The 24,138-nt window shown below is 38.4% G+C and overlaps 1 protein-coding gene across 6 annotated transcripts in view; it reads left to right on the forward strand.

The window, feature by feature from the left end:
* The window catches only part of PHLDB2 (pleckstrin homology like domain family B member 2), an 83,602-nt gene that overhangs the window by 45,669 nt on the left and 13,795 nt on the right, over nucleotides 1–24,138 (forward strand). For 3 of the 6 annotated variants that reach the window (XM_090152095.1, XM_090152098.1, XM_031613207.2), the window contains 7 exons: nucleotides 6,898–7,026; nucleotides 12,901–13,056; nucleotides 13,828–13,938; nucleotides 14,599–14,688; nucleotides 17,977–18,120; nucleotides 19,776–19,916; nucleotides 20,486–20,585. In XM_090152095.1, coding sequence (XP_090008221.1) covers nucleotides 6,898–7,026; nucleotides 12,901–13,056; nucleotides 13,828–13,938; nucleotides 14,599–14,688; nucleotides 17,977–18,120; nucleotides 19,776–19,916; nucleotides 20,486–20,585 — 871 coding nt within the window. Of the gene's footprint in view, nucleotides 1–6,897; nucleotides 7,027–12,900; nucleotides 13,057–13,827; nucleotides 13,939–14,598; nucleotides 14,689–17,976; nucleotides 18,121–18,913; nucleotides 19,088–19,775; nucleotides 19,917–20,485; nucleotides 20,586–24,138 lie in introns of all 6 variants that reach the window. The other 3 variants (XM_090152110.1, XM_031613209.2, XM_031613208.2) reach the window with 3 other exon arrangements.

A 24,138-nucleotide genomic window follows, 5' to 3' on the forward strand; every position in this document is an offset into this window, starting at 1 on the left:
CAAGTGTTCAGCCCTACATGAACACATGGCAGGACTAACAGTGAGAAAGAATGAATGAGTTAGTGAGGAAGATGATGTAATGAATGTCCTGTGGTGAGTTCAAAGCATTGCTCTTGTTCTTGTGAGTATGCTGTTACAGATGTTGCAAGGAGCAAAGCAATTTGTGTCAATTTAGTTAGGTTTTAGAAAGAAGAGCTATGAGCAGTTCCATTTTGCAAAGAAAAAGACAGATCCTTTCAACGCCACTGCAGGAATTAGCATTGCTCTGGTAGTGGTGTGACTGCACGATGCAAGTGCTGAGAGTACTCACTTCTCCTGGCAGGGATAGCTGCTTTCTGTGCTGGAGATTGGGCATGGCCTATGCCTGCTTCTGTCTGTGCTCTCAGCTGTGCTAGAAATTTTGGTAGAGTATGGATGGAGATTCAGCTTTGCCTCTATCATACTTCCTGAGCATACCTTTCTTCTTGCTTCCACAGATGATGATGACTAACTATGTATTTGAATATTAGCATCTAGGCTATTAGTTACAGGCTCCAGTTACACAGGAACAATCCTGATAAGTTACTACTAACACAATTTGACATGCACAGCTTGAAACTCTCTGGAAAAGAACTTTGCTACAGATATTGACAGTGTTTTTGAGCCCTGCCTGCTTTGGAGAGAACGGAAATGGACAGTCCTCAGAAACAGATTAGACCTGTCAGCCAGTCTCCTTTAGTGTTTTCCATCAAACCCTGGCCCTTTGTAATGTCGTATTGCTGTACTGAAGGTGTAAAATAATGATGCTCCCAGTTCAATAACAGGGTGAAAGTGTGGTGCTATTCCCAGTCACAACTTTCTTGTGCTGTCTCTTTGGCTCATGGGACTTCTTTGTTTACAGGGAAGTTGGAGAAAATTTTATTTGCTCGATACGATGTTATCCAGATTGCAAAGTACTTTTTTTTTTTTTCTCATACTGTGCTCCTTTAATCCAAATTACATTTTGAATGTGCAGTCTAGCATATGTGGAGAAGATTACTTAATGATTTGCCATGCCTTTTATCTCAAAGTGAGAGCATGAAAATAACAACGTTGCTGTCGGAAGAAGGAATGGATTAATGAATAAACAGGGATAAGTGAAAATGATTAATGAATTCAGCAGAAGTGCTGTGGGAGGTAATCATAGTTAAATGGGACTTTTGGCAGCGAGTTTCAAAACAATTATCTAGGTTTAGACTGCATTTTACAAGAGGGAGGTTATTCCAGAGGACCTTTGCCTTATGTCATGGTGGAAGTACATACTCTGAAATTCCTTTATTACCCAGGGTTTCCTTTTCCTTTTCAAGAGCAGAAATCAGGAGCAGCTGGCAATGAGTAACTCATCTTCTTTTGGAATACATGAGATTTTGTCTACGTGCTTTTGTGAAAATGTTCTTTAGTGATCAGTGGAGTATCCCAGATGTGCCAAAGCTTTTGAAGCTCAGCCTCTTTGCTGAACTAGTTCTGTAAAGATAAATGGAGCCAAGGAAAGAACATCTCTCTAATAATTCATGTGAAAGGAGACTACAGCAATCAAAGATACAAGTCATCTCTTAGGATTTCTTTTTCTTTTGGATTCATAATTCTCCCTATTGTTTTTTAGCATTATGACTCTGACAAATGTGGATGCCATAGCATAGCGTTTTAGACCATTCCTGGTCAGATTCTAGTTCAACTAGATGTAAGCAATGTTTTTAAACAGTTGAGTTATCTTCTCTACAACATTGGTTGAAACTAGATGATGATTATGGTCCTTTTCAACCCAGGCCATTCTATGATTCTATGTGATTCTATGATTATTAACCTCCTTAAGTCAAAATATACAATTAAGTATTCTGAGGAATGCTTGTATCTTCTGGATATCAACTTAAAGATACCCTGTAGAGAAGACACAAATAAGGAAAAAGATGATTACAAGAATCAAGGAGAAAAATCTGAACTCCCATGTTCTCTTTAAAAACAGTCATGAGAGAGTCATAAAATCATAGAATCATAGAATGGCCTGGCTTGAAAAGGATCACAATGATCATCTAGTTTCAACCCCCCTGCTGTGTGCAGGATCACCAACCACCAGACCAGGCTGCCCAGAGCCACATCCAGCCTGGCCTTGAATGCCTCCAGGGATGGGGCATCCACAGCCTCCTTGGGCAACCTGTTCCAGTGTGTCACCACCCTTTGTGTGAAAAACTTCCTCCTAATATATCTAAACTAAATTTCCCCTGTTCCAGTTTAAGACCATTCCCCCTTGTCCTATTACTCCCCTCCTTGTTAACAGCCATTCCCCCTCCTGTTGATATGCTACCTTCAAGTACTGGAAGGCCACAATGAGGTCTCCCCAGAGCCTTCTCTTTTCCAAGCTAAACAAGACCAGTTCCCTCAACCTTTCTTCATATGAGAGGTGCTCCAGCTCTCTGATCATCTGAGTGGCCCTCCTCTGGACCAGTTCCAAGAGCTCCACATCCTTCTTGTACTAGTTACTTCTTGTACAGTAAAAATAACTGTTGTGAAATACCGTCTTCTATCACATTCTGCTCCTTTTCATAGGCCTGGCATACATTTTTTTTGGTCCTTTAATGGTTTCTTTCATGAAACCTATAGAGATTTAGAAACCAAATCATGACAAGCTTTTTCTTCCTCTCCTGAAAGAGGCCGAAGAGTGCAGTAAAGAGTTGTCTGAAAATAAAGAGGAGCATGTGTATGTTTATGGGAGAATCTGCTCAATTTCAGCAGTATTTTTTTTAATGAGAGATATGTGTAGTCTGATTTTTATCTACTTTTTTTTTTTTTAAATCCGGCCATTTTGCTGGAAATGCTTTCAGTTCTGCAGAAGTTAAGATTTAACTCCTCCTCCAACATTTGCTCCTTTAAGCACATATAAAATGTTTCTTAGCTTGCTTCTTGTTAGTAAGTAGACTATTTTCTTAATTCACAGCAGGGCTTAGACCAGTTCTATCAATGAGTTGATAATGTTAAATTTTCTTTCTTCTTCCTGAAAATGTTTTACTGAATTGAAAACTATGTAATTTGACACTACATCCAATTGTAAAGAAATTATTTCTGTAGTCTGTTTTCCACCTACACTACTAGCATATGCAGTCCTTCTGTTTTCTGTAGTCTTGGGGAAGTAGGGTGGAATGTTCTTTTGGAGTGTAAAAGAAGGAAATTTGACTAGAGGTGAGAACATGAAGATGAAATGGAGATGCTGTTCAGAACAAACAGCTGCATATGTTTCTCCTTACTCTGAGAAACCTGTGAGAGCTGTGAGACTAGCCTGCTCCATACTGACAGACAGAACGTGCATGTGAAGCTTAGTGTGGGTAATAAGACCTTGCTACCTTACAACATGATGAGTTGCAGGTGAGTTGGAATGAGGATCGTCCTGGAGTGCTTTAGAGGGAGAATTTTGACTAGGAGAGCCTGCCGAATGGGAGGGAATTTCTTTGCATTTTCTCCTTCTTTCAGGTTGTAGAATGACCCCTATTCACCCAGCCATATTGTCCATTTCATGGTGAGCTAGTAGCAGTGTTGATCAGACATAGGGCATCTTTAACTGCAGGAGATAACACATAAGCAATTAATCTCTCTTTTCCTTATTTGGTTCCCATTCTTATGGAGGCTATGATTGTCTTTAATCTAATCACCTCTTATCCCAGGTAACTAAAGGTAGTGGCCTTAAGTTGCACCAAGGGAGGTTCAGGTTGGATATAAAAAAAAAGATTTATTCTCTGAAGAAGTGATGAGGCATTGGCATAGGCTGCCCAGGGAGGTGGTGGAGTCACCATTAATGGTTCTGTGATTCTGTGGTTATCAGTGAAATATTTTATGTGTGCTGAATATATGTTCTTTGTTCTCTCCATTTTGCCCATAAAATCAGTTCTGCCAGATATGAATTCCTTTTTTGACCTGTGTAACCTCTGTGTTCGTAGCATGGGTGCTTTGCTACCATCCTGTCTGCTTTTAGGGGATGACAACATTACAGCTCACTTCTTTCTGCTGCTGTCCTTCATGATATTCAGATACTCTTCAAAACTGATTCAAGCTGTGCCCCAGCATCATCAAAACACCAGTCATTCCTGTTGTCTGTCTTGGCTGATCTCAAGTTCACATAACCTGTAACGGGAGGCAGCAGGCTGGGTAGCCAGCTAAGACCAAGTGCTGTGTTTTACTGAGCTCTATTTCTCTTCTGTAGAAAGAGAGTGGCAACAATTCAGACTATGGCTCTGAGATGGGCACTGGGGATGAGAGGCAGTTGTCTGCAGAAAAATGTTTAACGAGCACAAGTCTGTGTGGCTGAGGTGAGGATGTGCAGCTTAAGCATGTGGGCTCTATTCACAGCTGTGTCCTGGCTGGTATTGAGCACAGGGTACCCAGTGGTCTGCCTCAGCTGTGTCCTGCACTTAGCTTACAGTCCTTGATCATTTTCCTTCTAAAGGAGCTCACCTGGATCCATTTATAAAAGAGTCTGGATGGAAAAAAAAAAAACAGTCTGATTGTTCATTTATTTATTACACTACTTTTGTGAATTAAATTATCTTTACCAGTGCAAAATTAGAGATGTTGATGAACTGAACTCCGCAGCTGCAAAACGTGTAGTGCCTCTCACTGCTGAAAGTGATATTTCCTGTAAGACTGCACAATTTGGAGGGAGACAGTTTGGTGGGATGTGAGCACTTCCTATGCTATATATAGGACAAATGAGGATCACTTTCAATCTCAAAGGAATACATTCCTAATTTCTTGAGGAAGTAATAGTATCTCTGGCATGATTCTCAGTGAGTTTTATTCTTGCTGATGATGTCTTTTCACACACAAAGTTTGATTTGGTTGTTAACAAGTGAATGTGCTTGTTGCAGCAGAGACATGTAGGCAGCTATTAATAGCTTCAGAGGAACGGTACTGTATGTAAGGTCACAGAAGTCCTCGCAGCTTTAGATTTGTTTCCATCTTCCCCTTTATATTTGCCTAGCAATGTGGCAGACTGTAGGTTGAACAGCAAGGTTCGTGAGGAGGGGAACTACTGATTTATTCAAGATTCCTTATGCACTGAAGTAAGGATGATTCAGCAAATGTGGTTCTATGGGGACAGAGGTCTGGAGGTGACATCTCAAGTGTTGCATGCTTTTCCCTCATTTTACCCCTTGCACATTTCATCCTCTGTGTTTCTGAGCCTTGCTTATGCTGCTGCAAGACAGAAACTAGTAAAGGAAGTGCAGGTAATTGAATATGCTGGCCCAGTTGCTCACTTTTACAAGCTTAAGAACAAATACCAACCAGCTGTTGTGTTCACCACTTTGTTCATCTAATTATGTGTGCTGAGAAACTGCACGTGTAAATGGAAACAACAGAGCTGGCAATTTGATTCACATTGAGATCAAATGAGGATGTTTCCTCCTGTTATTTTTAAATACTAGGGAAAAGAAATCCCAGCCAATGATCCCACCCAGATTTAGAGATATGACTGTAAAGAAAGCAGAGAGCTATTGTGAATTTGTTGTGCGTCCACTGTGTGGAGAGTTTGACAACTTTGTCAACAAAGAGAAGATTTTGGAGAAGGCCCATTTCACAGTTTGAAATGGCAAGTTCTACATACAAAAGTAATTTTCTATGGCATGTGTCGTAGGGTGCTGCAAAGGTGAGCATGTTGCACCTGCTGAGCCACGTTTGACTTTAATAATGGTTGGGACTGAAAGAAGGAAGTGAGTGGATGCTGTGGCGGACTTGCACTGTTCTTGCAGCATCTTGAAGAAGCAGCTGGAATGTTTGGGCTGACACTGAGCTGTAGATTATTGGAGAGAATTACAAAATGCATCTGAGAAGAGATGCATTGCTACAGAACAAAAAATAGATAAAGGGAGCTGTTCCAGTGTGACTCTAGGAGGAAGTAGAGAGTGGTCTCCAGAGACTTATTGATACCTTCAGTTTTTCTGGCATATCGGGCAGTTTGTTTTTTCTAGTTAATAATTACTCTCTTGAAGAAAAAGTATCTGCTGTGCTGGCCAAGGTACATGCAAGTAAAAGACACTGAAAGAATTCTCTAAACTCCAATTTATGTGTTCCTGAATCTGAGTCCATAGACAAATAATCTACAAGGTGATTTGCAGTCAGTCTTGAAAGTAGTGCTGCACACAAAGCAAGTAGCCTTTGACTGAAGGTTGAAAGGGTAGAGGCTTTTGACAGTGATAAGCAGTATGTTGAGTGCTGCTGCTCTAGTGGAACAAGAATAAAGCTGAGCTAGTTACAAGAGACCAGGAAGACAGAGCGTCGCCTTTGATTCCAAGAAATGGTTACAGTTCCTGTATCCTGAAGCAAATGAATTTATTTGTTAAATCATTGGGTGTTTCTGTTGCGACAGGATTTCCTGTCCCAGAGTTATTTCTTTATAAAGCTCTGTCTCATTCTATGTTTTCACTGCTTGCTAAAGGTACTTATCTGTCCAGAAGCACGTAAACATGTGATTCATTTTCTTGGGAAAATCCATTTGCTGCTCAGTGCTAGAGTACAATCATTTTCCATCCATTTTGCTTTCTAAAAGCTGCTGCTTTCTCTCTCCTTCATATGTTACCTGACTAACATGGATATCATTTCCATTTTTTTTTTCATTAGGTGAGACAAGCATTTGAACAGCGGGCATTACAGGCATCATCCAGATGTGGGGACAAAGTGCAGTGATGAGGGAGAGAATTAATCACCTTACTAAAATTATTAATGTTTTGTTTGTATCATTTTGCATTCCATGATTGTATTTCAACTAACAAGCAACTTCTGTCATTGACCTACATGCTTCAACTGTTCGTTAAGTTTTTGCCACACGCTGTCATAATCACTAACAACTGCTTCAGTTTGAAGGTAATTCTGTTTATTTTCTGGTTCATGCTTCAGGAAAAATTAAAACTTGATGCTGAGAGGGAAAAACTAGAGAGGCTTCAGGAGCTTTACTCCGAGCAGAAGACGCAGCTTGATAATTGCCCTGAGTCCATGAGGGAACAATTACAGCAGCAGCTGAAGAGGGTCAGTAGCGAGTTTCAAGATTAACTTTGTTGTTGTTGATTTTAGAGTTAAATCTAACATATTCTGCTTCAGGTATCCTATGAGGTGTCTGAAGATATTTGCACGAGAGTTTCCTTTTTGTAGAATGCTTGCAATAAATATTTTGAATAGTGGCAATCAAGTAGAGTGCAAATGGGTGGATTAACATTCTGTGTTGAATGTTTCCAAAGCTTTGGGCTACTTACCTGTAATTAGCACCTTAGGCCTGCTGGATTGCATGGAGAGTCTTGGAATGGTGATGTTTAGATGGGCAGTAGAGCATTGCTCTTTTATTCTGCTCACACAAATAATATTGAACATTGGCTAGCGAGGTGAACCATTTTAACACTTTACTAGCAATATTGTTTTATTTTGTTTTATGTACTCTTCCTTTGCGTTGCTCTAAATTGCTGCCTCACACCATGGATAACATCCTTTCTTCAGTACATAACTTAGCTGTTGGGCCGAACTGTGCTTTGAATTTTTCATTGTGAAGATTATATCACTTATTTTAATGGTTTTATTTTTCATACGTTTTCATCAGTTTCACATTAGTTGTTGTTTTTTTTTTTTTTTTAAATCTTTGCGCGAAGTTTACTTGCAACTTGGTTTTATTATGTATAATTTGCAACAGGAAAAGCTACGCTATTGTCAGTTACATTTATTTTCTGTTGAAGATTTTAGCATCAATTAATATTAAATAGGTTATGCAGCATACATAGTTGGCTATAATAGGGGGGAGATCACTTCCAAAGCTTCAATATTGTGAGTTCAAGATAACATCTGAAAGTGAAACTTGAGGTTTTTATTTTTCTTTTCTGAGCTGAGTATTTTTATATCAGTAATAAGATTTTTAATATCAGTGACCATAAAAAGTCTTTTGTTTTATAGAAAATATTCTCAACACCTTTTAAAAAATGTATAATAATTAGATTGCTTTATTTGTAGAATTCTGTTTTGTTTTTCAAGGAGCCTGAAGTTAAGAAGCCCAACTTCAGAAAACACAAGTTTAAGTTCTTCTGTAGTAACTAAGATGTTTGTTTTTTGTACGTTTTAAAAACAAACAAACAAACAAACAAAAAACCCAAGCAAATGAAAAAGAAGCCTTAGAGAGTAATTCATAAGTTTTAAAAGATATCCTTTCCTTTGCAGTCATTTATGAGGGCTGCTCAGAAAGTAGTGCTTCCTCTTTTATTATGTTGGCCCATGATGTCAGAGATGGATGTTGGTGTTATAGCAGAGGTTGAACCTTCCCATAAATACTCCCTCACGTGTTGTTGCTGTGCAACAGATGGCAGCAGAGGGACAGTCTGACAAAACAGCACCTGACAGGGAAATGTGGGTGGAGAAAGGTGTGTCATCAGTTCCTCAATGTGGAAAAAATTGCACCCATTGGTGTTCATCAGTACTTGCTGAATATTTCTGGAGAACAAACAGGGGGTGTAGCACAGTGAAGCAGTGCGTGGTGTGTTTGAGCAGTGGCAACAGTAGTGTGAAAGGCAAGCCATGTTCCAGATGTCCATGCGCAGCTGTCACATACAAAATAAACAGCATCTTTATCAGTTCATCTGCTTGAATTGGCAGATTGCAACCAGGGAACTATGTATGGAACTGAATATAGGCTTCAAAATGTTGGAAATGGTAGCAACGTTGGAATATTGGAAATAACTTTGAATGCTCACACAGGAAAGAACTATATATGAGCTTGTCAGGACCTATTGAACGAATACAAGGCTGAATGTGACAGTTTCCTGGATTACATCATTACTGGTGATGAGATGATGAGATCTGGTGTTATCGCTGTGATTTGGAGTCAAGTTGGCAGCTGGTGGAGCACTTCAAGATGCAGCCCTCAGTGGGTAAAATGATGTGCGCTGTCTTTTTGTGATTGGAATCATGGAATCATTAAGGTTAGAAAAGACTACTAGATCATCTAGTCCAACATCTAGTCACCACCATGCCCACTAAACCATATCCTTAACTGCCACATCTGCTCTTTTCTTGAAAACCTTGAGGGACAGTGACTCCCTGGAAAGCCTGTTCCAATGCCTCACCATTCTCTCTGAGAAGAGTTTTTTTCCTGATATCCAACCTAACCCTCCACTGACACAACTCAAAGCCATTCTGTCTTGTCCTATTGCTGTTGCCTGGGAGAAGAGATCAACCACCACTTCACCACAACCTCCTTTCAGGGAGTTTTAGAGAGCAATAAAGTCTCTTCCCCTGAGTCTCCTCCAGACCAAACAATCCCAGTTCCCTCAGCCACTTCTTATAAGACTTGTGCTCTCGACCCTTCACCAGCTTTGCTGCCTTTCTCTGGATATACTCTAGGGCCTCAGTGTCTTGTAGTGAGGGGCCCAAAACTGAACATAGTACTCAAGGTGGCCTCATCAGTACCAAGTACAGAGAGATGATCACCTCCCTGCTCCTGTTTGTATTTCTGATACGAGCCAAGATGCCATTGGCCTTCATGGCCATCTTGACACACTACTGACTAATGTTCTGCCATCTGTTGACTAATACCCCCAGATACTTTTACTCCGCACAGCTTTTCAGTCTTCTGGATGCTTCTGGATTTCCTGGAACTTGGGCAAACCATCAACTTTGGCGGCTACACTGCAATGCTGACTAAGCTGAAGGCTTGAACTTGCAGACTCAGACCTGAGAAGACAGCCTTTCTCTTGCAACATGATAACATTACTCCGCAACTGGAAGACTGTGGAGCACGTTGCCAGTCTTGGCTGGACTGTCCTACCACACGTACCATGTAGTCTGAATTTGGTGCCTTCTGACTTCCATCTGTTTGGGCCAATCAAATATGTAACACGGGTGTAATTTTCCTGGCAATGTCACTGTCACAGCAGCTACGGAACAATGACTCACCTCTGCTGGTGCAGACTTTTTCTAGCAGTCTATTATTGATCGCTAGCAAAAATGCATAATGATGGAGATTGTGTTGAAAAACAGTGTTTTGTAGCCAAGAATTTGCTCTATCAAATAGTGTTCTTGTACTCTTTGTATCAATTGTAATTTCTATGGAAAGACATTACTTTCAGAGTGACAGTATTAATTCATGAGAAATTGCAATCTTATAGGTATGGGATGGTAGTAAATTCTTTTCCACTATTGACTACCAAGAGGCTTCTAGATATCTGTTTCATTATATATCAGGAGTTGGACTTGATCCTTATGAGTACCTTCCAACTCAGGATATTCCATTATTCCTTCTTTCTTTCTTTCTTTATTATTTTTTCACTCAGGTTGGCTTAATATCAATTTTGGATTTGAAAGTAGGACTAAACTTGAAAGGTGGGGTGCAGTTTGATGTAAAATTGCTTCTGTTGCTTATTATTCTATGCCAGTTGTAGTGGGAGTTAGCTGAGGCTGCTGTGCTTGGAGTAGTAGAAGTTTTCGCTGAAGTTGTGCACAGTATTGTGATATCAAGGCTGAGAAAAGTTATGACTTTTTCGTAAGCATTCTATCCAAAATAGAAAAAAAAAAAATCTCCCCCAAGAATAGAGAGAGTAGAATTAAATACTTAAACTTGAGAGACTGTATGTTGTGGTATTTTATTGCCAGAGTAGATGTGTAGGTGGTGAATTTTTGTTTTAATTCTTGGACTTGGGTAACTTTGTGATTTGTGCCCAGGTTCCACCTGAGAGCAGCGTATTTCCTTGTAGCATCTGACTGTGGTGTGGGTCTGGAGTTTGGGCTGAGATGGGAAGCAGGCAGTTAACAACATCTGTGTAGACTATTGACTGGTGGGTTGCTTCTCAGTGTCTGTCACAGATATGCACCTTTTGTGCCAGACAGGAGGAACACTTCATTAAAGCCTGATGAAACCTGAGGGCTTCTAGAAGGCATTCAGGGAGAGCAGTAATCTTTCTGATGCCTTACGTACAACTTATTTCCATAATGCATTTATGCATTTATATGTATTTATTATGCATAAATGGAGGATGAGACTAGATGCCTAGATTCCTGCAAAGATCTAAAAAGACAGTGTCAGTTGCTAAGAAATACTTAACTATTCAGAGAAAAATCTGATTTTTACGGATTTTGTGGGACTCTGGATGGAAGGACTTGGTACTCTGCCACTGAATTTTGTCCAGTGTCGTGACAAGTAGTAGTAATGCTGGAGAAGTCTGTGATTTCAAAGTCCAAAATAGAAACATCATGTTTGTGGTTTCTTAAGAGCTTTTTCAGTTATTGTATTTTAATGTAAATTTGTTTTAGTAAAAGGGGCAGGAGTGGAGGTACTCTCCTCTTTGTTCAGGAAGTCATTACCTACAATGAGTACAATCGTTCTACAAATCCTATGCAGCCTTCCGGCTGTCAGTTGCCTTGTCTGGAATGTGTCTCATCTTCTGCCCAAGTAACAATTTATTTGATACCAAGTAGCCTGAACTTCCTGATTTTCATACCTCATCAAGGCCCTTCCATTTATTTTAAAGACTGAAGGTGGATGGCAGGTGTGAATCAGGTGATTCTGTACTGGAGGTAACTTGTCATTCGTAGCCCATATCTTTACTTTGGACCTCTTTGCTATCTACTTGAAGTGAAAAGCACATCTTTGGAAAATAATGAGAGTATGTTGATATTTTATATAGTTTTTTGAATTCATGAGCTTTTGCATCTTGCCTGATAAATTGAAAGGTGGTTTTTAAAAGCCTTTGTGAAGACCTTTGTGCACATCATCAGTCATTCTCTATTTATTGCCTTAGATTGAAATGAGAAAAAGACTAAGCTTGCAATTTTCCACAGTAAAAAATTGTTACAGGTTATGTATGAAAACCTGTATCAAATTATGTACAATGTCTCTATTTTAGAGAGCTTTAATATTTAATAATACTGTGATTATTAAAAATTCTTTTTTCTTCAGAAATCTGGAAGTAGGGTATGTTATGAATACACATATATTTTGCAAGAAAGATTGTTACTCAGTTCTTGTGCTGAAAAGCACTGAAAGATTTGTCTCATCCTCCGTAAGTGAAAGGCAGATTCGTTCTTATTTCTTGGGTTTCTTTTGCAGCATTCAGCCTCTTGAAGAAATTTGGCATTCATCCATTGGAATGCATGAAATTGGTTTGATGTCATTTGTGAAGCAATACACCTACTGCATAGTGTCTGTGTGTGTGAGGACAGCTCTTATTGAGTCTGTATAGGGAGAGATTGTCTGCTCCAATTCAGTGGTCCTCATGCAGCCACTGGCTGCACAACCAGCATAGCTGGATTGCAGTACTGCTTGTCGGATGGCAGTGTACATAGGATACAGCTACACTTTGTGTTTTTTCTTATTTGTATGTCTGTTACTAAAAAACAATAGGACGGCTTGGGCTAAATTTGAGAAAATTCTAAGAGCTGTCCAGGCTCCTTCATTTGAATGTGTATTGCCATGATTAGTTAGTTCAGTATGCAGTTCTCAGGTTCATCAACTGGGATGATACTTCCTGCGTTTTTTTTTTTGGTTGATGAGCAGATGCTGGGATCAGTTTGGCATGTGGCAACCTCAATGAGTTAGTTGGTTTGCACTTCTGTTGCATAGCAGCTAGGCTGCAGTGCTACAGAGGCTCCATCCTGCTGTAAACATTGAAGGACAACTTATTTACAATACAGCTGTCATTTTCTTTGGACGATGCTAGGAGTAGTGGAGAAAGCTTTGTTAAAATAGCAATTAGCCCTATTTGTTCTCTTATGACAGTAGGTAATAAAAAGCATTGAGCTGCTGAACCTGTTGCGTGAGATACAATTTAAAACAGTATTTCTGAGATATTTTTCCTGTTTGTAAGTCTGTTTACTTCGTTGTCAATGAATGAAATGTCACTTTTTTCCTTTTTTTTCCTTTCTTTTCTTAAGGACGCTGATCTATTGGACATAGAAAGCAAACACTTTGAAGATTTGGAATTTCAGCAGCTTGAACATGAAAGCAGGTTAGATGAGGAGAAAGAAAATCTGACACAACAGCTCCTGCGTGAAGTAGCTGAATATCAGCGTAGCATTGTCAGTAGAAAGGTAAGAGCACTAATACTCAATCCATTTGTTCTTTGTTGCTGCATATCAAGGAGATGAAATACAGATGGTCAAGTTGTAGTCGCAAGAAATAATACAAATTTTTTCTCTTTGAGAAAGGTTTTGCAGCAGAGCAAAACTGATGTCCCACTGATGTTGTAACACATACTGAATCAGGCACTTCTTGAAAAGGAAATAATTGATAACACTCAATGCCTTCTTTGCATATTTGCATGAAAATATGAAAACAAAACCCTTAAATTTTTAACAAAAGGTACTAAAGTATCATTCTCTCGTTATTAAGCAAGGTGATTCATTTTCTATGGACAAAACTGAAGTTATTTTTTTGTTGATGATTGATATTAAATGATATAGTAGGATTTAAAATTATTTAATAATGATAGGACACTGAATGAAGAAAAATTGTAATTCTTGAAATCAATTGTAAAGATCCTATTTGAACTAGTTAAATATGAATTTTTCGTAGATCCGAAGTTCCGTTTCCATTTACTTTCAGTACAGAGTCATTAGTCATCATGTTATCTAAGAATATATGCTATTGTTCTTTTGTTTTGTCTCTTGAAGAAATTCTCTTTGCTGTCTAAATTCTTTTCCTTCAGAGAAGGAATGAGCTGTGTTGTAACCTCCTTTCCTAATACCTCATTCATTCATAAGAGTTAAGTATTATGAATATTATCCTTGCAGTTGGCTGTCTTGTGCTTTGAAAATGAAATATATAAAAGGTGATAAATATATATATATTTTTCCTATTAGGAAAAGATTTCTGCTCTCAAAAAACAAGCTAATCATATTGTCCAACAAGCACAAAGAGAACAAGATCATTTTGTAAAAGAGAAAAATAACCTAATAATGATGCTGCAGAGGGTAAGTATTGTCTTTCAGATATTTTCAAAGCATAGTGAAAGAGCATTTCATATAATAACAGAACACAGAATATGAGAAAACCCTCCCTGCCCATCCCCTGACACAGCTCCATGCCGTTCCCTCGGTCCCTGTCGCTGTCACACAGAGCATAGCTCAGCTCTGCCCCTCCGCTCCCTATGAGGAGCTGCAGCCGCCTTCAGGCCTCCCCTCAGCTCCTCTGCTCTGCTCTGAACCAACCAGGGTACTCCAGCTGCTCCTGATGTGCTTTGCCCTCTCTGGAGAGCAAAGAATCTGCCCTTTGCCATCTTTGTAGGCATCCTTTGGAAATTAACGTGAAGCTAATGTCAACCCTTCATGTCTCGTTTGGTTTGGTTTTGACCACAAGGGAAATCATATTTAGCTCTTTAAGAAGAACCAGCACTTTCCGAATGCTGAAGGAAGACCTTTTTTTTAATTGTGATTTTTCAATAATTTTTTTCACTATTTTTTTTTGCTGCATACATCCATGTTTTTATTTGGTTCTGCTGTAAATGAATGAAGGTGGAACTCTGCTTTGAAGTTTTTAGTATGTTTCTTTATACTTTTAAGAAAATGACTAGCATTTATTTTCATTACATTGCTGCTGGTATTTAATACAAACTTTATTTCTATTATTAACAGGAAAAAGAGAATCTCTGTAATCTGGAAAAGAAGTATTCCACACTTTCTGGAGGAAAGGGATTTCCTGTCAGTCCCAATAGTCTAAAAGAGGTAAACATTTTAACTGCCTATTACTTTACCACAAGTAACTTTTAGAAACTCTTCATGCAAAAGTATTTAATGAAGTCCTATTTATACAGTTTTGCTGGAGATGATGAAATTAATTTGTAAAGCTATTCGTGGAAGTCCAAATGTGTAGCAGAACAAAAATAACTGCTGACATTTTCCCAGATTCATTTGGTCTCAATTTAAACTCTTGTACTGGAAAAATGAACATTTTTGTGTGTATTTGAAGCATCTAATTTTCTCAAAATGGACAATTAAACTTCATTCAAATGAAGAAAAATGAGGTCCAGGGATAACTGTTCAAGTACCAATACATTATAGTCTTTATTTTTGCACTGTCAGTTTTATCACAGGTTTTCCCACTACGCTCACTTCTATTTTAAGGCTCTTCAAAAATGCATGATAAGTACATGTTTTGATCTTTAAAAAAAACCAAAACAACAGTGAATTAAAGACTTCATGCTATTGTGGTCTTAGTGTCTTTATTAAGCTATTTATTTAAAGGTGGTGAATAGTTAGAGTAAATTTTTGCTGAATCTTTGAGTTAGTTTGGGTGAGTCTCAGAGCTTACCTGCACCTGTCAAGGCTTCATAGCTTTGAGGATACCACATTAAGCTTCTCAAGAACTGTGAATAAGATCAATGTAAGGTAAGACAAAAAAGGTTACAAAAATTTGGTCAGGATGTACAGTATTATCTTTAAGCACCCACGTTTATCCTCTTGGCTTGACTTAATGGATCTGAAAATTGCAGATTAATATGAAGTTATAAATGGGAAAGCAGCAGAAATAGCATTCAAAATATGCTGTTAGGTATCTGTGGCTGCTTCATTAACTTCTGATTAAGAGGTCTAACTGGACTTGCTGGATGACTCCTGAGCACAGTCTGCTCATCTAATGATGTAGGTGTCACTGTGGGATGTTGGGCTCTTCAAGTTTGGGAAATGTGATCTTGCTTAATTGGCCTCAAAGCTCCTGATGAACCAGGATGGGCTGCAGAACATGCCAATGGGATTAAGCATTCTTCCTTGCTGCAAGCTGTGTTGCTGATGCTTAATGTCCAAGGTTGTGTTCTAATCTGGACATCTCACCTCTCACCAGGACATTTGGCAACTCCAGGCTTCCTTTTTGTTCATTTGTGATGGTTTCTTTCATTTATCATTAGAAAGTGGGTGCTGTCTCTGATTTTATCTTCATACCCATGTAATGATTTGTTTGATCACAGATGTTTCAAAATGCAACTACATTAAGTGAACTTGATGCACCTTTTGTTGAAATGGATAATTAAGCAGTGTGATTCTGTTCACCACAGTGAAATCAATTAGGACTTACTGTAAGATAAATGAGAAAAGGAACAGTGCAAATGACCTGTCTTATGCTCATTGTCCCCACAGGCTTTCTCTTCTTTAAGAAATGTCTTTCCTTTCCAGACATGATAATTTGTCTCACTTCAACTCAACATTTTTCCGACACCTTTAAAAATAAAGCACCACAAGGGACACAGGCTTAAATAGGTTCTCTGCACCCAGGAGTTAGTCTCACTCATACATCAGTTGAGAACTTAGTCTGTGATCAGTCTGTGATCTCGTATTTTCCATGCCCTCCTCTACAAAGCATGCATTTGTAACTCTCTCCCAAAGATAAGGCTTACCCCAGTACTTAAGTGAGGAAAAAAATCAGTGCTGTTTGAAAGTTCAGTACTGGCAAAATGAGTTGGATCTTTAGCCTGGCTTGAAGCCATTTCTTTAACCTAACATAATAAGGCCTGAGCTAACACATCATGAAGTCATTTGTTTGCTTCTTTTTTTATTCACTTAGCCTCATGGATAATCTCCACTGGTGTTGTGTGAAATGAATATATTTTTGTCATATAACAATGAAAGTGCTTTTATTGTCTATAAAAATGAACATGATATTACATTCATAGACTTGCCAAGTTTTGGTGATTAATATACTGCTGCTACAATATGGTTAAGCAGGTTTTATAATTATTCATACTGGATTCTCTGTTACTGTAATAAGGCCACATACTCAGAGAGGAAAACTTCAGTAGTACCTGGTCTCCTCGTTTAATATTTGATCAACTGGTATGTGAATTGATATTTAACTCCTATTTCTTGAGTGTTGTGTTCACAGTATGTTAATTGTCCAGAATTGTATATCTGCTTGAAAATAACTGATACAGTACATTTAAAATTATGCTGATAGGTAAGAGAGCTCTTATTTTTTTTCAGTCTGCCTTCTGTGATCATTGCTAAATTTATGCATTTTTAAGAAGAAGAAATACTAGAGCAATCTGTGGCTTACCTTATTCAGTTGCCAAAGTATACAAACATACTGACATGTCAACATGGTGGTGCAATCCAAGGAACAAAGAGCCTTGGATACTTTCTCAGTTAAAAGCGGCTTACCATCCTGGTTTAAACATAAGCATACTTCCATCATATTTTTGTGATATTGGTTCAACAGTGACTCTTCTTCCACTTGACCATTCTTATTATTAAAAGTTAGGACAATTCATTGTTTTGCAAGCTGGTACCCTATATGCCATGGATTAGAAGCCATACTGTATTTGTTAGATAAGATTTATTCAGTTAACACCAGAACACCTGCAGTAATTGTGTTCTGCCACTGTGTCTAAAATCTGCCTGCATGAATGTTCTCTTCAGGCAGAAGCATGCTCCAATGTCTGAGTCTTATCTCAGTCTGTCACCTCCTGTGTGATTGCTATTTGAGAGGCAATTTGAAAAGACTGAGGTGAACAGTGGCAGCACCTACTGTATCAGTTTCCTGGTAACATCAAAAAGTTAGAAGTGACTTCCAGACAGTGCAAAGGAAAGGTGTTTTGTCAGAGTAATGTATGGAGCAACAATGGCATACCTTTATGTAAGTTCTTCCCAGTTCTGTTAGTCATTTGATTCACTTAAACTGGCCAAGTAGTTAAGAAATAAATCAAACTCTGCATTTGTTATCCCAAGAGAGAGCTACGTGAAGGGTGTTTACATTTTACTGAAGGCTTCTGTTCACTTAATGTATATTTGCCTTTTGATCATATAAATGTATTTGGAATTAAATGGAGAACAATTTTCAGAATCCAAGTATTCAACATTTGAGAAACCAGATGATGTTTTTGTTTTATTTATGATTAAGTATTTCAATGGTAACAAATATTTGGCTGTATCACTCTGAACTAACTTTCATCGTACTGGATACATTAATACTCTTGCACGTCTTTTTGCTTTTGCTCCTTTTAACTTCTGAATTCCTCCTTTTAGGGCTATATCAGTGTAAGTGAAATTAGTGAGCTGTATGGCAATTCCACGAATATATCCCCTTCCACTCAGCCCCCCACAGATGCTGACGCAGGTGCCACTGAGCCTTCCACGGCTGTGCTGACGTGCCAGCCACAAAATAAAGAGGTTTGTTTGAGAGACATTTCCCTTTGTTTGCATTGTTCTTTCATTGCTACCTTTTTTTTTTTCTTCTTTTTTTTTTTTTTTTTTTTGTAATTCAACATGTAACAAACTGACCCTAAGGCGAGCTCTCATCTGCCAGTTACCAAATCAGATAATGGCTTAATAGTAAAGCTGGAGGAATGGTCCAGTTGATGTTGTAGGTGAGACTTCAAAGGCCAAAAAACCTAAACGATTATGACCCAAGCAGCAATAAGTGACAATCTGTGCCTGTCAAACACTATAATGCACCTGTGAAGATATGATCTGTGAACACATTCAATTATTACTCATTCAGTGGTGCTTAGGTGTTCCTTTCATATGTTTTTCCTCCTGTAACAGAAGAAAGTATATCTTGGATACTTGGGAGAGATGGGTAACTTCTACTTATGTTAGCTATTCCAGAGTCTGTCCAGTCTGTGTCTGTAGTTTACTTTTCCTTTTTCTCTTTCTTTGTGCCCTGTTTGCCTTTGTAATGGTTACAGCATTTTTAATAAATCCACTTTTTATAGAATGAATTCATCTTATGACTGTAAACACACCTACCTTTGTGAGGTGGGGAGGCAGCAGCTGGTTTAAAAATTTGGTGTTGATGTGCTGCTTCTGAAAGATAGCTATACCTTAAGATTTCCAATGCAACAAATCTTGTCTGCTAAATGATCCACAAACACAGTGCTAAAACTGCAGCTTGTATGTGCCGTATCTTTTGAGCAATTCCAAAAAGAAAACTCTGTGTGTAATTTCTCTTTTTTCTATAAAGCTAAGATCACCTCTCTGTTCTGGATTTGTGTTTCCTCACTCTCTTTCTCCTCGCTCTATTGCTCAACTTCCATCAGTCCATTGGCCTGAGGTCATGGCTACTCATGTAGATCCTATTCCTTTATCTGATACACCTCCTCCTCTGCCAGCTAAGAAACACCGCAGGCAACAACAGGTAACACGCTCAAAGCTGATAACTTGGGATTTTTTTGTTATTTTTATGGTGGCCGTGAAGTTGATCTACATGGAAAGATTTTAAAATGATGTGGTAGATCATAAGTTTGTGATGTTTTCTGAATGTTAAACTTAAAAGCACTGCTCATTTAAAAATGAATACAATGGGTTATAGGATGGTAATGATTAAAAAATCTCCTTTCTATGAATCGTCCAGAGGCAAATATTAATGTTTAGGAGCCATTGGAATTGTCAGAAGACTTGCAACAATAATATACCACTGGCTTCATTGAAATCCTGAAATTAATTTTTGTTATACATTTAAACGATGCCTTTCAAGAGCTGTATTGTTTTTAAGCTACTGGTTCATTAGAGTAACTTGTAAGTAAATGTCTCTTTTAATTGGATTCTACTTGTACGCTGGACTTGAGTTTAAAAAAATCTAAAAAAAATTAGATACAAGGACATGTATACAAAAAGTGCACATGAATTTAGTATATTTTCTTAATCAGCATGCTTTTTTTGTTGTGATATTTATATAAATCCTATGTAACACTGTGAAGCAGGAGGTATTTCATTCTTTTCAGTGAAATCTCAGACTATTGCCTTCAGTATATTCCATATAGAGCATAACTGAGCAAGTAGGTCAATTCCTTATGTCAAAACTGTTCAACAAATTACATTTGAAGCATTTCAGAAATCTGGAAGAGCGAAAGAAACAGCACAGGGAATGCATGTACATGAGTGATACTTTGCCTCGCAAGAAAACAACTCCAACTGTGTCACCACACTTCAATAGTTCTACTCTTGGACGAAGCATTACATCTAAAGTACGTAGCTGCATGCTATTAATAGCCTTCCAATTTTATATATAAAGCATACTGTGTTAGAGGTAAGGTTGAACAGCACTGTAGCATCGTGTAATCCCTCTAATTCATGTCTGACGTTGGCTGTGAAAGAAATTTGCATTTGTTAACATGGGAAAAAGCATGAAACCTTCCAATGCTTCCAGCCTTTATAGTCACATCTGGAAATGTGGTGATATAGTAGTAATCACATATTTACAATCAATGTATTTCAAGAACTTTACTTGCAAGTTAGCTTAAATTGATTGTAGAGACTCAGCAGGCTGCTTTCCTTTCAACATCTAGCCAGTAAAGTTAAAATTATGTGCAAGGTTAGAATACTCCTTACTTGGGACGTGGTAAATAAAAAAACAAAAGCAAGGGGGAGATAATAATAGGCAAACATTTCTGTTTAATTAGAGACTGTTCAAAACTAAAATATTAATGGCTGACTCATTTGAGATGACAATGATATTAAGGACAAAGCAACTTATTTTAATATCAGTTGCTAATTCAACAAAAGTTTTAAGCACATACTTGTAAATTTCCTGCAGGGACATTTACCATTAGGACAGAGCAACAGCTGTGGCAGTGTACTTCCTCACTGCCTGGCAACCATGACCAAAGAGTCAGAATCAAGAAGGATGCACAAAGGTAAGACTTTGATTAGTTTCTGTTAAAGCCAGCATTTGGTTGTTGTTTTTTTTTTTTTTTTCCAGAAAATAAATGTGAAATTGTTACAACTGTAATCATTGGGGCTGTAAAATCAAAAATCACTCGTTGTTGAAAAACATAAGCTCTCAATGTCATTTACAGATTTAGACAAAATAAGATGTTAAGATTATGGCATAGTCACGTATACAGATTTGGAGGACGTGATCATCAGAAGTACTCAGCAGAAAATAAAAGGATACACATTGAGTTAACTGGCTAACTTGACTCATTTGGGGACAATTTATTAAAAATATTACATCTTGTCTTATTTAGTTACTTTAAATGTTTTCATTTTGCAATTTCAAAAAAAAAAAAAAAATTTTTTTTTTCACTGGCATATATTTTTTCCTGGATAAAGTAATTCCCTAGACAGTCATTCACCATCATAACTTGGAGCATGTATAGCTGTATAACCTCCCTTAAGTATTTGGGCTACAACATAGAAAAGATGTTTACCTTGCATAGGTAGCTGCATATTTGTAATAGGAACATGACAGTTCTGAACGCAAAAAGTACTTAATCTTTGAGACGTGATCTCTTAAACTGTGAAATCCTGTGTCTGCTGTTTGTCTATTTGAATTGATGCACTTAATTTTTTGCTGTAACAAAATGCATTATTGGTAACTGTCTCATCTTCAGAAGGAATTGCTCCTCAGTTCCATCTGTCAGTTCAATTTCTTTCTGGTGTCTGCATCATTACAAAATTAGTGTAAGAAAGCCTTACGTAGTGCTGACTCAGATGGAGCTGAGACAGCATCCATCCTGTCTTTATAGGAGAGCTCCTGTCAGAACTAACAGGTGGTAAAAGTAAAAAAGCACAACTGAAATCAGCTATATGCACTCGAGTTCTAAGTGCATGTAAGGAACAAACTCGCTGAGAAGAGATCATGACTTACTACATTCACTTCATAGATCTGCTCCAGTTGGGATTTGTTCTTTTTGAGCTTTATTTGTGCAACAGGCCCTCCACAAACCTGCTGTGGTGGCTAATGTAGCTTGATATATTTCAGATGCAATACAAAAGCAGCTTCATATCCAGCTTGGAAAGCTTTTGTGATATAATGCATTTGCCTGGGTGGAATAGTTTGAAAATACATTGAGACTCATCATTATGCTCTTGTTCTGAAAACACTTTATTTCATTTTGAAAATTAGTAAGAACTGCTTGACTAAATTCTGATGGCTATAGATTGTATGTTATATTGGAACTATTTCTAGAAAATGACTGCAAAAGATGATGTGTGGCCTAAAACAATTACAAAACCTAATGACAGTTTTTTAAATGGTTATTGTATTTTTCTTTTCCATTTTTGTCAACAGGCGGTTAAAAAATTAACCTAAGAGCATAGGCAGATTTTTTATCTTTAGAGTGAAAAAGAAAGAAAGTCTCCAAAACTGAATTATGGATTGACAAAAAATGAGGCAGGATAGAGTGAGATGTATTGGTTAAGGCACTTAACAGTACTTGTCATATGCCAGGTACAGTATGTGTGCTGTACTGCTCTCCATACTGGAAGATGATCATTATTCTTTGCTGAAATGATTCAGCAATTTGAATGAAAATATTGAATTATAAAGAGAGCCTTTGGTGATTGATTCATACTGGGCAAGAGGATGGTTCTCAACAGCTTATTCTGACACGAGCTTTGTGAGAGAGAAATTATGTTGCTGTCAGGTGCTTTATTTGAAATCTCAGATTTACACAGTAAGAGAGAGACCATCGAAGCACAAAGAGGACATGAATACAAGGACGTATTCATGGGGAAGTTTTTTACTGAGAGAATAGTGAGGTGCTGGAACAGACTGTCCAGAGAGGCTGTGGATGCTCTATCCATGGAGGTGTCTAAGGCCTGGGCATTCTGATCTAGTGCTTGATCTAGCAGCTGGCAACCATGCCTGTGGCAGGGGGGTTGGAACTTGATCCTTGGGGTCCCTTCCAACCCAAGCCATTCTACAACTCTAATCTCTTTGCACTCAACAACAGAGCTCCCTGAGTTTACTTGTGTCAGAAGCACTTGAAGAGTGTAATTGCATTCTCTAGTCCTTAAAGCATAGTGGTTCTGGGTTGCAGAAAGCTGCTTTGTCTCAGCAGCGTATCACAGAAGTTTCTGCACTGCTCTTTCTCCAGGTCCCTATGTATCCTGTTATAGTGCAGAACCCAGCCAGATGGCTAGTCATAGCCTAATCCATGGGCTATAATGCAGCCATAGAATCATCTAGAATGGAGAATGCCTTCAAGGTCATCAAGTCTAATCATCTACCTGACCCACTGAGTCCAATATCACTAATCCATGTCCCTCAATGCCACAAATACATGTCTTAAATACCTCCAGATATGAGGTCTCCACCACTTCCCTGGGCAGCCCATTCCCTCTCCCTGAAGAAATCATTCCAAATATACTAAACTTCCTCAACCTCCTCTGAAGCAACCTGAGACCAATTCCTCATGTCCTGTCACTTGTCACCTACTCCACTAATCATTCATTGCTTTTTCAGCAGTGTCGAGAACCACTGTGCAAAGAGGCTAATGCACTCCTGAAGTGCTGGTAGCAGCTCATCACATTTCTCAAGTCTTAAAAGCATTGAGTCAGCTTCAAGGATGGGCATTTTAGTGAGTTTGTAAAAATTTGGAGAAAGTATATTCAGCATTTCCTGGAGAAAGTGGGCAGCTCAGCTAGTCACAGATGTTACAGAAGAGTTACCAAATTAATAATGGTATGAATTCTCTCTGACTGGCTTTCTCCAGTTTTTATTACTTCTATCTAAGAATTTAATATAAAAGTTTGTGATTAATAATTCAAAGTTAAAAATGAAGTCAGGGAATGAAGAAGAGGTACTCAAGTTTGAATGTGGTTTTCTTTGTGCAGGAACAAGTAATGCCTGTGAATAAGTTGAAGACCAGAATTCATGGAAACTCAGCAGGAATTTTTATTTATTTATTTATTTTTATTTGAAACAAACATAATCATAGAATGGTTTGGGTTTAAAGGGACCCTTAAGATCACGTAGTTCCAACCCCCCCTGCTATAGGAGGGATGCCTCCCACTAGATGAGGTTGCTCAAAACCCCATCTAGCCTGGCTTTGAATGCTTCCAGGGAAGGGCATCCACAGTCTTGCTGGGCAACCTGTTCCAGTGTCTCACTACCCTCGCAGTAAGGAATTTCTTCCTAATATCTAGTCTAAATCTATCCTTTAGCTTTCCTTTAGGCCCCCTTCAGGTACTGGAAGGTCGCTATAAGATCTCCTTGGAGCCTTCTCTTCTCCAGACTGAAGAGCCCCAGCTCTCTCAGCCTGTACTCACAGGGGAGGTGCTTTACCCCTCTAATCATTTTCGTGGTCCTCCTCTGGACCCACTCCAACAGCAAATAGTGACTGTCAGTAATCATTCTGAGTTAAGAGCAGCTTATATTGACATAAGTCATTCATGGGAAAATCTTTTTCTTAACAGCCAAGTTATTTGGAACGATTTGGAGACCAGTCACTGCACAGATAG

The sequence above is a fragment of the Phasianus colchicus genome, chromosome 1 (assembly GCF_987193195.1).
Source record: "Phasianus colchicus chromosome 1, bPhaCol1.hap1.1, whole genome shotgun sequence".
Classification (NCBI taxonomy): Eukaryota; Metazoa; Chordata; class Aves; order Galliformes; family Phasianidae; genus Phasianus; species Phasianus colchicus.